This window comes from Orbicella franksi, chromosome 9 (assembly GCF_964199315.1).
Source record: "Orbicella franksi chromosome 9, jaOrbFran1.1, whole genome shotgun sequence".
NCBI lineage: Eukaryota > Metazoa > Cnidaria > Anthozoa > Scleractinia > Merulinidae > Orbicella > Orbicella franksi.
In genome coordinates this window covers 30768791-30781041 of record NC_138153.1, presented here as the reverse complement: position 1 = coordinate 30781041, position 12251 = coordinate 30768791, and the positions used below count along the sequence as shown (strand labels likewise).

Sequence of the window (12251 nt, the reverse complement as noted above, 5' to 3'; positions counted from 1 at the left end):
ACCCTAGATTGCCAAGCGTGAAGGTTTTTCTGCACCGCGAGGTTGGCGTCTCCGTTCTGCGCGTGGAGCGTCTTATATATGGATTATTGACCAAGTGTGAGGTCAAGATGGCTGGGTATTGGCCAAGTTCTTTTTTTGCGAGTTTATTCTCTTTATCTTAAAAGAACGAGGCCAATATCCAGCCATCTTGACCGAACAAGCTTGGTTAATAAAGGACACATTATATGGCTTTCGGGGAAATTTTTCTTGCGGGACACGGCGGGTAGTCCCGAGCGGGCAAGATAGCCCCATCTTGCGCGCTCGGGTAGCCAATCACAGCGCAGGATTTGATTCATCTTGCCCGCTCGCAGAGCTTGCCATATAATAAAGTGCTTTAGCGTGTCCACGGCTCCTCGCGCGCACGGAAACATTTTGATTTTAAGTTACGCGTACATTTATTGCGCGTACGAATTTAAGTTGCGCGGACGTTTATCGAAATCTAGAGAATTTTTGAGAGTTTCCAGTGAGCAGCTGTTGTGCTTTTTAGAGAGTTTTGTGCCGTTTAGTGTTCTGCAAGGGATCAAGATGAGAAGAGGAGTCACAGGCGTAGGACTGGAGCCGAAGGTAATCTTATTTACATTTCAATATGGCGGACATATTGACATTTAGCTGAGCGACATGTGTTGTTTTGGTGGTCATATTTTATATTTGCATTCCAGTTACACAGAGAGTGCCAGAGGATGATCTGTAAAAACGGAGTCCCTTTACGAACCGTGCCAAACCTGCACGAGGCTGGTACGTCAAATGAAATGTGTGATGTTTAATCATAAGTTCATGGACAAGATTTCTTTCCCCAGAAAATCTTGGACTTGGATTTCGAGCGTAAAATGGATGTCGATATCACGGCAGGTGTCGTGTGATGAAGAAAACTGCATTACGTCCTAACCCAGTTACACTGTGTTTTGGCCTGATGTAGAAAGCACCGAAGTAACTGCGGCAATTTTCATGGAGTTAAAAAAATATTTGAACAAATACAAATCTTGTGTTTACCGGTAACAAAGCTTCGAGTTTGATCGATCGAAGGTAACATTTAAACTTATATTCTTCGATTTTGAGCGAGTTTCAGTATAAAAGAGTTAGATGGACGGTTGTTCACGAACAATTCTTCAAGCAACGTTTCATTTAATAAATAAACTACATGCATTTATTTATTGTGTATACATGAGAGGTCATGAGATCGAGAAACATCTTGGTTATTTTTTAATTTTAATTTTTTATTTCATTTAGCGTTTACGGGCGATACCCGAGAGACTTCGCAAGCCCTTGCGAATGGGCAGGTGAGGGTTTTACTATCTACATGTATACAAGACTTCTACATAACTCGTTTAACGTTTAAGCAAAGCTTGATTTAGATTTCTCTGTAATTTAGCACTGCTCACAAAATTTATCATGAAATAAATTAATGTAAACTTGTTGAAAAATCTGAAAAAATATATTTAAACTTATATTGTTGTTAAATGTACTCCAAACCACGTAAGCTTATATATTTGACATGTATGTACGGTTCCCATTTGTCTGGTGGCTTCTAAATGACTCAGTCCTTAGTTTAAATGAGTGACGTCTAAGCATTTAATTTCATAAGAAATGATTTAGCCTTACTTGAAATCATACGATTTATACTGTGTCAGTTACATGTGCATGTAAGTCTTGCCAGCCAGTGATATCAATATAAATACATTTTCAATTGTGAACTCTGTTCCCAATGGGGGCAGATGTTATTTAAATAGTGTTCTTTTTAGTTACACAGTTTGTGGGAAGGTAAATGTATGTAAAAAAAAATGCAAATATTGAGTGAAGAGAAAATGAGAGCAGAATGAGAGATAAAGTACCTATTCTTACAAGTGTGTTTTGGTAGTTTTCTCACTTACAATCTCGTGTGTGCCAACGCTCCTGGATACAGACCAAATCTCCTGGTCTCCCGTATGAGTCACCAAATCTCCCGGACAATATGAAGGAAAACCCATTTTACAAAGTGCATTTTTGAAACATATTTTGGCCATCTCTTGGTGTTTTTGTTGAATTTTGTTTGGGTATATGATACATTTTTGTTGTTGAATTGGTGGTGCTATACTCTGAACAACTTTTTTTACACCAAAAAGGTAAAATTTGGTGATCTCTTGTATTTCGACTTTTTTAGGTCGGCATCTCAGCAATCTGATAATTCCCTGAAACAGGCTAGAGTTTTTGACTCATTTTTATGGTTTCACACAACCACCTTGGTCTAACTTAATATATAACAGGGTAACCTTGTCTTTTTAGTTTGAAGTTTACTTCTGTTTTAGAGTCCAAAAGAGTTTGACGAATCTGGCTCCACTGCTGTTCACAAGGCATCTGCTAATGGGCACCTGGAGGTCTTAAAGTTACTTATTCAACATGGTGGGGATGTTGAGCTTGCTGACATATCAGGTTGTACACCTCTACATGTTGCCGCAAGAAATGGCCATCTGACCTGCGTTAAGTACTTGGTTTTGCAAGGCGCAGACTTCAGAATGAAATCAAAGAAAGGAAACACAGCGCTGACCATGGCTAAAGCGAACAGTCAACAGAAAGTGGCTGAGTACTTATCAAACTGTGGTAATTTCAACCCTTTACAGCTTTCATTTTCCTTACTTAACTGCATGTAGCTCTCTTCTCTAAATTTTTGGCACCTCATTTTTTAAAGTTTTCAAATAATAGCAAAATAGAAAAAAAAAAAAGGATAATATCAAACTCAGGAGCTAATTATCCCAATTTTTGTACAGTACAGCCCCAAAATAGTGCACACGCAAGAACTGGCACAAGAAAATTTTCTTGTGCTGCAGGAACACACAAGGGGAAGAACACGCAAGTGAAAATGTAGCGTTTTGCGGTTCACCCGTAAGAACTTTTGGAAATGCAAGAAGTTGAATATGTAAGGGCAAGAAGCCACAAGAAGATACGAATTCATCTCACTACAAGCCACAAGAATCTAAATCTTGAAGCATTTAGAAGAGGGTAATGTTAGTAATCACGTTAGTCCCATGTCAGGCTACTTTTGAGTATGCTGTATTCTGTCACTTTTCCGGTTTGTTGGTTAATTAAGACTTCTAAGGGACTCTGACCAGTGCCTGAATCCCCAGGGGGGAGGTGAGTGTATTTGGGTCAGCTTTTGTTTACATGTGCTGGTGGTGTCTCAGAGCCTCTGCCCTATATTGTAATGGAGTTTATCCTGTGGCCAACCGTTGTCCCCATTTTCAGTTACATGTACTTCAAAGGCAATGAACTTGCAAATAACAATTATTCAGTCCCAATTTTATCATAGTCACTTTCTGTCTTTGGATTCACTCTATTGAAACTGCAATTCTACTGAGCTGTAGTAAAACCAGTTGCAAAAGCACAACCACATTCAGTGGTATGTCTCAATTAATAAGAGTTTCATTGTATAATGAAAATCCACGTGATCAATATCTCTGACTGATGACTGACTGTTTTCTTTGTGTGTGTTTTCTTTCTTCTTCCAGACAGAGAAAAGTTTGCATGGGAAGTTGTTTAAAAGTCAAGACTTAAATGACAACGTTTTACACATGAAATAATTATTTCATTGTTATCTCAAAATTATATAATTACAATACATATTTACATGATGTACAAGAAAGAACCTTAAAAATAACTGTTAATGGTAAAGATAATTATCAATTGATGTACAACTATTAATCATATTACAATTATCTCTGTTTTATAAGTTAAATGTTATTTTAAGACCTCAGGGGAGGTACATGTAGTGCCCTTTTCGTGACCCATGAATTTCACGCTAAATTCTTTGTGAAATGGACATCCTCATAACTGGTGCAATCAGTGGGAAATTTTCTGATGCCGTCAAACAAGATAATCGGGATTTCGTTTTCTTCCACGGCACTGAAAGCATTGTAAGTTGAAATTCCAAGAACTGAGTTTGGGAAAAATAATAGAAATGTTAGCTAAACTGGTCAACAAAAGTAACTATCACAAAACAAATTCTGAACTGTTTACCATTAAATAAAGAAAACTGTAACACCTGAGCAGCAGTTACTCCGAATCCGATAAATAAAAAAAACTGAATCCAGCTGCAATAATTATGGGGGGACAAATTTAATTAGCAGTCTGAACGCATTCAACAAAACTGATTTTGTCTAGGGCTAGCCTGAACCTGGCAAAATAATTCTGAACTGAGTGGCAGCCAAAGTGTTATTTGACTTACAACAGCAATGAAGTAACTCTGAACCAAAGGAGCAAAAACTATTGTTCTAAAATAATAATAAAAAAAACCTCTTGAAAACTCTGATTGGTCAGCTGGCTGATTGGAGTTGTTACACTCTGAGTGATGGTTCATCCTCACAACAGTATCAAAATGACCTTTGCATCTTCTAACTACTTATTACCTGAGAGTGGAGTTTTCATGGAAAATCTCAAACCAAATAATAATTTCAAATAATCATCTCAAATCAAGACCTTGACCGAGCTATAGTGAAGTCAATAGGGCAAAGCCGAGGTTTGAGATTTTCCAGTCAAGACCAAACGTTTGAGGTTAATAAGTTGTTTATTATATGGCTCTTTGCTTTGTTTTTGCAAGCCCATGATTGGCCCCATGTGCTTTACGGGAGAATAATGCCCTACAATTATCCAATCAAATTGTGCATTATATCAGCTTCAAGAACAAGCCATGTAATAATTGTACGTAATTATAACTTGCAGAATATTCTGCATCTTGTTGCATATTAATATTATTTTGAGACAAATGCATGTAAAGCCTTTGTCGGATTTTGTTAATGTAATTTAAGATTAATACTTCTTGTAATATACACAATGTATCAAGTCAATAAATGGTTGGTGGTGGTTATATTTTTGAGTCCTAATTGATTACAAGGCTTCTTAATACCTGCCTGAACATTTACTTAAGCCAAAACAAGTGGCATTGAAAACAAGTTGTTCGTTGGTAGGAGTGAGTGTTATGCTTAGCAGTTCCATACAAATATCACTCAACTACTTTGTCTGGTTTCAGTTCCTGTAATAAATGCTTTCTGACAGGAGGGGGATATTAGTGCTCTGCCCAATCCCAACCTTGAGGGCCAGTAGGTTTTCTGTTAGAGTTCTCCTTCCCCTAGATGGTTGCCAGCTATGGCTAATGGGTGGCCATCTATCCGGGTTTAGAATCAACATTTTCCTTCTCTTAGATGGGCTGCCCACCCAGGCTACAAGCCCCATCTACCCTAAGCAAGCTGGTTTTTGGGCCCCTGAAACTTGCCCTTGCACCTCCAAGATCTGTCAAAGCAGTCCTACAATGGGCATGCTTCTGGCAGAGCTTGGTCAGGAGAGCCTGAAAGGGCCACGAGCCTGACAGGGCATTTTTGAGGGTTAGGAGCTTATCTGTAATCCCGCCCTGTGGCTGTTCCTAACTCATTTCAGGACCCGACTGTACATCTACATAGATGTGTACAGTGATGGCTGAGAACTACACAGATAGATCCCAAAACTAAAGTTTTATTGATTTCAATTCTCGAAAATTACTCTAACCATTTTGTAACAATTTAACTCTTTCAGCCAAACCTAGAGACTAGCAACTTGGAACCTAAAGCTAGCTCTTGACTAAGGAACACTGATAAATCGTTTGATTATAGCACTACTGAATTTCTGCCATGCTTTTTCATAATTATTTATTTCACCAAACTAGAATCAAGAATTTTTTTCCTCAAATCTGTTTCTAATCGCAGTCTTGATTGCAGTAAGAGGTTGATAGAGTATAGTGTACTTGCGCTAGCTGAGGCCATGCCGCCCCATGACAGTTCTTCCCGATAATGGGATGCCTCTCTGAACTTCCATGTATCATGGGCTTAACACACAATAATAATAATAATTTGAAGAATCCTTTGTAAATGCAATATTCCTCAATGTCCTGAACATTAGTATTATGGATAAAAGTGTTGTATTTGAACTCACACACTCATGAACAAGGGCTCAGTACATTGAAGAAATCCATTTTCAAAAGCTTTCTCTGAAAATCTGTTGACACTGTCCCTTGCATTGTGGCATATGACACTTCTCTCCTCTGGTGAGAGTGCAAAGATCGTCTCCATGGCAGCAGAATAGCTTTTCTCATCACTTGCCAAAAACCCGGTTGGCTTTCCTTCCCATTCAATGACAATGTCCATTCTAGGCCCCCCCGAGTCATGAGCCAAAACAATAGCACCACTGGCCATGCACTCCACAACGCCAATCCCAAAATGTTCATTCCACATTGTGTGGAGACCGATGGTTGCTTCTGCAAGGTAAGACTTGAGTTTCTCAAAGGAAACATTCAAAGCAAACTCCACATTGCTTTTAATTCCAAGCTTTGATGCCAACTGTTTCAGAGAATCTACTCTGTCTGTGTCTTCTTGATTACGGCAGCTCCCAACAAGAATTAGTTTGTACTTGTGTCGGTCTTTTGCCATTTTGCATTTGAGGAACTCATGAAAAGATCGTAGTTGGAGTGGGTGATCTTTCTCTGGTCTGAACTGTCCAACAGATACTACGGAGTGGACAATGTCATCGTCATCTTCATCGATGTCTGCACTACCAACCTTTATTGGCAATTCTAAGAACGCCCGAGTGTCGCAAGGTGGATAAACTATGGATGTCTGGTTCTTCTTCCTCCATAACGACAAGATGTGGCCATATGTCCAAGTTGAATTCACCATGACAACTTGAGCACAAGACCCAGCCAGACCATATATTACTGCAAACAAGTAATAATAAAGTAACTTGACCGTGCTTAGAATGCGACTATTACTGATGAATGAAGCATTGTTGTATGAAACTGTTTGGCCCCCGACACGCGACAACATGTCCGTACTGATGGTTGGATAGTGAACATAGCAACCAACCTGACAGCCACCAAGATAGCGAAACAGAGGCAAAGTGAAGGCATAACCCATAGTGTCCAGGAAAATGTCTGGCAAGTAAGAGTTCAGAGCTTCCCAGCCCAGCAACATTGATCCTAAGCTTTGTCCCAGGAGTGTGAAGTATGGATACATACTCGCTTCAACCCAGCGCCTTTTCTTTAAAAAGACAAATTCAACCGGCTGGGGCAAAGATATGTTGAAACGTTGCCTGGCTTTTCGAAGGATTTCTTCTCCACTAACATGCGGGTCTCCTGTATACACAACACAACGAACAAAATCATAACGATTTTGGAGAGCTCGAATGCCTGTCCAAAGCACTCTCTCTCCTCCACCTCCTGCGTTGCAGTAAGGGTGAAAAAATCCAACAACAACAGGCCGAAAATCTCTTCTCTTGCCTCGCACAGCCCGAAGATGTGGCAGCGCATTCCGTGATCTTTTACGCACATACCATCGAAGGAAAATCACTGCTATCGCCAGAGTTATGACAGAGATAGCTACGGCTATCATAGCCCAAATAGCAGCTTGAATCAGAAGTGAGATAATCTCTTCTCTGGTAAGAGCAGTCACCGTATTCTTGATGGTCATACTGTGAGACAAAATTGGACAACAAAGATTGAAAAAAAGATGGCGGCGTATGAACTTGGTAGCCATTCCTTCTAAATCCCAGTCCCCACATTAAACTAAGGAAAACGCGGCCAAAAAAAAAAAAACAGAAAAAAAAAAAAAAACACAGACCGTGCAGGTTGTTCGAAGGCTGGATAAGTGCTAACAAAACAAACCACTCTATCCACTGGATAGTGATTTCTTCTGTGGATAGCGGGCCAGGAGCCGATTGCCTTATGGGCTCCTGAAACTCATGAAAAAAATTAATTTGTTAACTGAGTAATTCTTCTAAATAAGAAAAAAAAAAAACTCTAAATCAGTCTGTAATTGGGCGATTGGTAAACAGATTCAGTGTGGTAGAAATACAGGAGACGAGTGGGAACCGGGGTAGGGGGAGTGGGGAGATTGGGTGTTACCAAGAGAATGTGATCTGTTGGTGTTACATATACGGCATCTTTTTCTTTATTGAATTGAGACACTATCAGCTAAAGTTTCGGGGGTTTCTTGCTTTTATTTTTCTGCTTCATTCGAAGCTATGAAACTGGAGGACAAGAAAGTCGTTCTTGTAAGCTCATTGGATCTTGCAGGAAAAAAAAAACCGAATGTACGTGTACCCTCGTTTGTCTTATCCATAAAATTGTGCCAGTGACATCATAGTTCAAAGAGGGGGTCATGTCTGAAGTCACGAATCAAAGTATTAACTGTTGCGTAACACAGATAACAACTTGGACTACAAAAGACAAACATTGGAAGGTTTGATTTAGACGTGTGAATCATCAAAAAATGCGAGTCTCCGCACTGTTCCTTGTTCTACTCGTCATTCTTATGATGGTGGAACTATCTCAGACTGCAAGAGGTGTCAGAGGAAGTTCTCGAGCGGGACGCTCCAGAAATCGATCACGCACTAGATCAGTTTCATCAGGATCGAGCTCGAAACCTAAAATCACTAAATACACACCGATTCCAGCCACCTCAGTACGGTCTCCGGTGATCGTCAAGCAAACCAGGCTGGGATCACGCTCAGGAACATTCAAGAAAGTGGTTGCCGCTTACCTGGTGCGTCGCTATATGTTTAGCAATGCTCCAGTATATCGGTCTGGATATCCAATGTACCGAAGTTATGTCGCCATTCCAACGAATAGAGCTGTGAGGCTTTCACATGAGGAAGAGAAGCTGCTGAACGATCGGGGAGAACTCTGCCTGGGAGAATTGGCGGGAAACAGAACGCTAGAAGAAGGAATTGACGAGAACTTGGTCGAATTGAACACCACGGTCAAGTACAATGATGGAACAATGGTGAAACTGCATGGATTTGACAACACAATTTCACTGAAGGATATCAAAGATCAAGGCTTTGAAATAACAACCCTTGCGCGATATAATACTTCAATAGTGGCGGGAACAACCTGCACACAGGTTGAGATGACGGTAGAAGGCACAGTAGTTACAATGTACGAAACAAATCCAAACGGAGCAAATATACCTAAAATCAGTAACATACTGCTTCCGGTTGTGTTTTCGCTTTTTGTGTTTTCTAACATTTTTCTTTACTAACTGCGTGTTTATCGCTGCAAACCTAAGATAATCTCGCTAAATAAGTTCACTTAGTTTTTGTACGAGCTCAAATGTGTTTACCTGACAGTGACAGAGTTGAAAATTTAATAGGTCGCAAAAAATCACGGATTAAATAATTTTCTTTCCGCCTGAGAGAGGAAAGAAATCTTGAGAGATGGTAGCCCGTGGGGGGGGGGGGGGGGGGGATCGACAGCCATATAAAGAGTACAGGCTCGTCGTACCTTATAGGGGTTAAAAACGCGGTTTTGCCTCCTGTGAGGGTGTTCAGCCTCAAAAGGTACTCAGCGGGAGCTTTTTCGGTACATTTTAGGGTTTTAAAGCGTGTTTGACCACATTTCCAAACACCGAAAAGAGAGTTGAAAATACGACGCGCAGCAATCGTAAAAATCTATGCTAATTAAGATCAGATATCCAAACACTGTCATTGTCATGATTTGCCTTGTTTAAACTTGATGAATTATTAATGAGTTTGAGAATCTTGTTTCAAAAACTCGTTAAGTATCTTTGCTTTAAGATTTTTCTTAAAGAATACTGAACCTTTGCACAGTTTTAAATCTTTAGCTAATAAATTCCATAAGTTTGCTATCCTGTATTGAAATGTCCTCTGACCAGTAGCGGCCTTACATAAAGGAATGTTTTAACATTTGGAATGAGTTTCTTGTTTGCGGTCAGATATCTGTCCTCTTTGTTACAAACTTTGACGTCAGGTGAGTCGGGGCGCAGCCCGTCATGCACTTCAAAGCGAAGATAGCCGTCATAGCTTCGCGGAGATAAAACTGCTTTTTTAACCGGGAGCTACCCCCAAGTTTTTGAGTGATGGAGTTATGTGTTCAAAATTTCCTTGCACCAATAATTATCCGAGCCGCGAAGTTCTGGACGAGTTATATTTTTTGCAAATTACGGGTAGAGGCGTTAGTGGGCAGTTATGATGGTCACTTATAGGTCAGGGTTAAATGCGTGCTTTGCTCGATTAATTAATCTTGGTTAATTTACTCGCGCAAGATGAAACTGTCACTGAGATGTGATTGTCAAATGACAGAGTACGGTCAAAAGTTACACCGAGATCTTTGATGGACTCTGATGGCACTAGTTCCTTCCGAGCAGCGAAAGCTTGATCATCGGGCAGCGGATCATTGGGCGGCTGCCAAAGACCATGAACTTTGTCTTTTCAGGGTTGAGCAGAAGAAAAGAAAGAACGTCTGCGTTGGAGGGTAGGGAGAATATACCCCTTCCGCAGGATATGTTTTGGCGCACCCTCACTGAAAAAAACGGCGGAACCAAGTGACAGCCGGAAATACGTCTGCGTTCACAGGCTACCATCGAGTCGGCAAGCTGTCGTTTTAACCTGCATTTACGACAAAAAGTCCATATTGAAATACCTTCTAATAAAGACAAAATGCTTATGTGAATTTCAGGCTGGAAGCCGGGCCACAGAGCTCAGAAATCCAGTACTAATGTTTATTTTTTTCCAAGTTATTTTTAATCCTTTCGGTCGCCATCCACGTCCTGTCAGCGACGGAAGCTGCTAGAACACTAGTTGCGCAAGGTCCAGCAGAGAAGAGCTTCCTGAAGGCATTTCCAACTTCCAAAGTGCATTCGGACAATTCGTAACTGAATAATCGCGCGGATTAATTCTCTCACACTAAAGTGCCAAGAAATCCGGTGAGTGTGAAGTAAACTCTATTGGTGGAATAAATGCAAAATTCTCTTAAAGCTGATTACAGAAATAAAAACAAACGCCCACATTGGTAGATTGCAAGCAAGCCACATCTTGCCGCATCTTGTAAATAGGTGTCTGAAAATTTGCCTCTTTGTTGAGAAGTCCTCTTCCTTGGCACATGTCACTAGCCTGCCGACTTTTTGGCGAAAACGTTAAAGCTAACGGCTCTTTTTTATTCTCCTTCTTATGGCCGTACGTGATGTTGTACGTTATAAAGATAATATCCTGCAGTCTACTAATTAGAACTTAAACAGACAACCGGAAGTTTCGCCTGACTGACGTCATTCTTTCAATATATCAGCATACTTAAAGCTATTTACTTTTACAAGGGAAATCACTTCTAATCGGGGAAAAAAAGACAAACTTGGAAGTTTGCTTGTCTTCAACAACATTTCGAATCATGCAAGTCGCTACTGTGTTTTCTCTTTCCATCATTTTTGTGCTGGGAGGAGTATCATCTTCGGCAATCTCATGGGATTCCCCGGTTAGCGTCAGCGAAACTCATCTGGGTTCTGTCGCAAGCACGCACATAAAGGCAGTTTCTGGTCGCTTGGTGAACAACTACACGCTAAGCAATGCTCCAGTGTATCGGGAAGGATATCCTTTGTACCGGTTTTACATCGCCTTTCGAAAGGACAAAGCTGCGAGGATCTCCTATGAGGAAGAAAAACTACTGGATGCTGGCGGAAACTTGTGTCTGGGAGAAACTCCAGTGGAGAAAACGCTGAAACAAGGAATTGATGGCAACTTGATTAAATTTATCTACACTCTCCGGCATAACGGTGGATTTTCGATGACATTTCCTACCAAAATTGACGGGAAATTTGATATACAGGATAACAAAACTCAGACCTTCGAACTAACAGTTCTCGCGAGTTATAATATATCGATAGCGGCAGGAACAACTTGTAAACAGGTTGGGATGACGGTACACGGCACAATGGTTACACTGTACCAAACGAATCCAAACGTTACAAGTCAGCCACCAACTACAGGAAACCACACCGAGCCGACCAAGTCCACCCAAACAAATACAACTGACGCGATAACTGTACCAAGCGAAGCTAGCAAGTTGCTGCCTCTTCAAGCTGCAGTTGTCTTGTTTGCATTTATTAATACGTTTCGTGGCTAGTTTCTGCTAATACTGGACGTGTCTCTAAGACTGTTTCAACTGGTGATGTTGTAGAATAAGGTCTTCATGCTTTTTGATTCTGTTGAATAACCTAGCCTAGTGTTACTTTTTCATGACTGAGTTTCGCACAGAAAATACTGTATTTTGCACAGTGAAAGGCAGTAGCTTATAGACTGAGAGTTTCAGATTGCAAGTAGAATGCAGCAGAAGCTGGGCAGTAAAACATCTTAGAAACAGTAAATATTCATATAGATTTTGATAATTTCACAATCAAAATTATCTGCAAGTTGGGTCGATTACCGTCGCG

At 40.5% G+C, this 12251-nt stretch overlaps 4 protein-coding genes across 4 annotated transcripts; 3 read left to right on the top strand and 1 right to left on the bottom strand.

The window, feature by feature from the left end:
* Positions 1-165: 165 nt before the first annotated feature.
* Positions 166-5410, top strand: LOC145496682 (uncharacterized). Its single transcript, XM_081476416.1, has 4 exons — positions 166-774; positions 1267-1316; positions 2322-2613; positions 3519-5410. The coding sequence occupies exons 1-4, from the start codon at positions 720-722 to the stop codon at positions 3548-3550; spliced, it is 429 nt and encodes a 142-aa protein (XP_081332542.1). The 5' UTR covers positions 166-719; the 3' UTR covers positions 3551-5410.
* An 88-nt stretch (positions 5411-5498) lies between these two features.
* Positions 5499-7576, bottom strand: LOC145496659 (GDP-Man:Man(3)GlcNAc(2)-PP-Dol alpha-1,2-mannosyltransferase-like). The gene has a single exon (XM_081476383.1). The coding sequence runs from the start codon at positions 7563-7565 to the stop codon at positions 5967-5969; it is 1599 nt and encodes a 532-aa protein (XP_081332509.1). The 5' UTR covers positions 7566-7576; the 3' UTR covers positions 5499-5966.
* A 724-nt stretch (positions 7577-8300) lies between these two features.
* LOC145496676 (uncharacterized) lies at positions 8301-9071 on the top strand. Its single transcript, XM_081476408.1, has one exon. It carries the CDS (start codon positions 8301-8303, stop codon positions 9069-9071), a length of 771 nt encoding a protein of 256 aa, XP_081332534.1.
* A 2112-nt stretch (positions 9072-11183) lies between these two features.
* Positions 11184-12040, top strand: LOC145496678 (uncharacterized). The gene has a single exon (XM_081476411.1). The coding sequence runs from the start codon at positions 11213-11215 to the stop codon at positions 11942-11944; it is 732 nt and encodes a 243-aa protein (XP_081332537.1). The 5' UTR covers positions 11184-11212; the 3' UTR covers positions 11945-12040.
* Positions 12041-12251: the final 211 nt, after the last annotated feature.

Excerpts from the sequence above, each read along its gene's own strand:
- LOC145496682 (XM_081476416.1), top strand. The coding sequence starts at position 720 with ATGATCTGTAAAAACGGAGTCCCTTTACGAACCGTGCCAAACCTGCAC. Across the intron at positions 775-1,266 it reads GCCAAACCTGCACGAGGCTG|CGTTTACGGGCGATACCCGA; the intron begins GTACGTCAAATG and ends TATTTCATTTAG. Across the intron at positions 1,317-2,321 it reads AAGCCCTTGCGAATGGGCAG|AGTCCAAAAGAGTTTGACGA; the intron begins GTGAGGGTTTTA and ends CTTCTGTTTTAG.
- LOC145496659 (XM_081476383.1), bottom strand. The coding sequence starts at position 7,565 with ATGGCTACCAAGTTCATACGCCGCCATCTTTTTTTCAATCTTTGTTGT.
- LOC145496676 (XM_081476408.1), top strand. The coding sequence starts at position 8,301 with ATGCGAGTCTCCGCACTGTTCCTTGTTCTACTCGTCATTCTTATGATG.
- LOC145496678 (XM_081476411.1), top strand. The coding sequence starts at position 11,213 with ATGCAAGTCGCTACTGTGTTTTCTCTTTCCATCATTTTTGTGCTGGGA.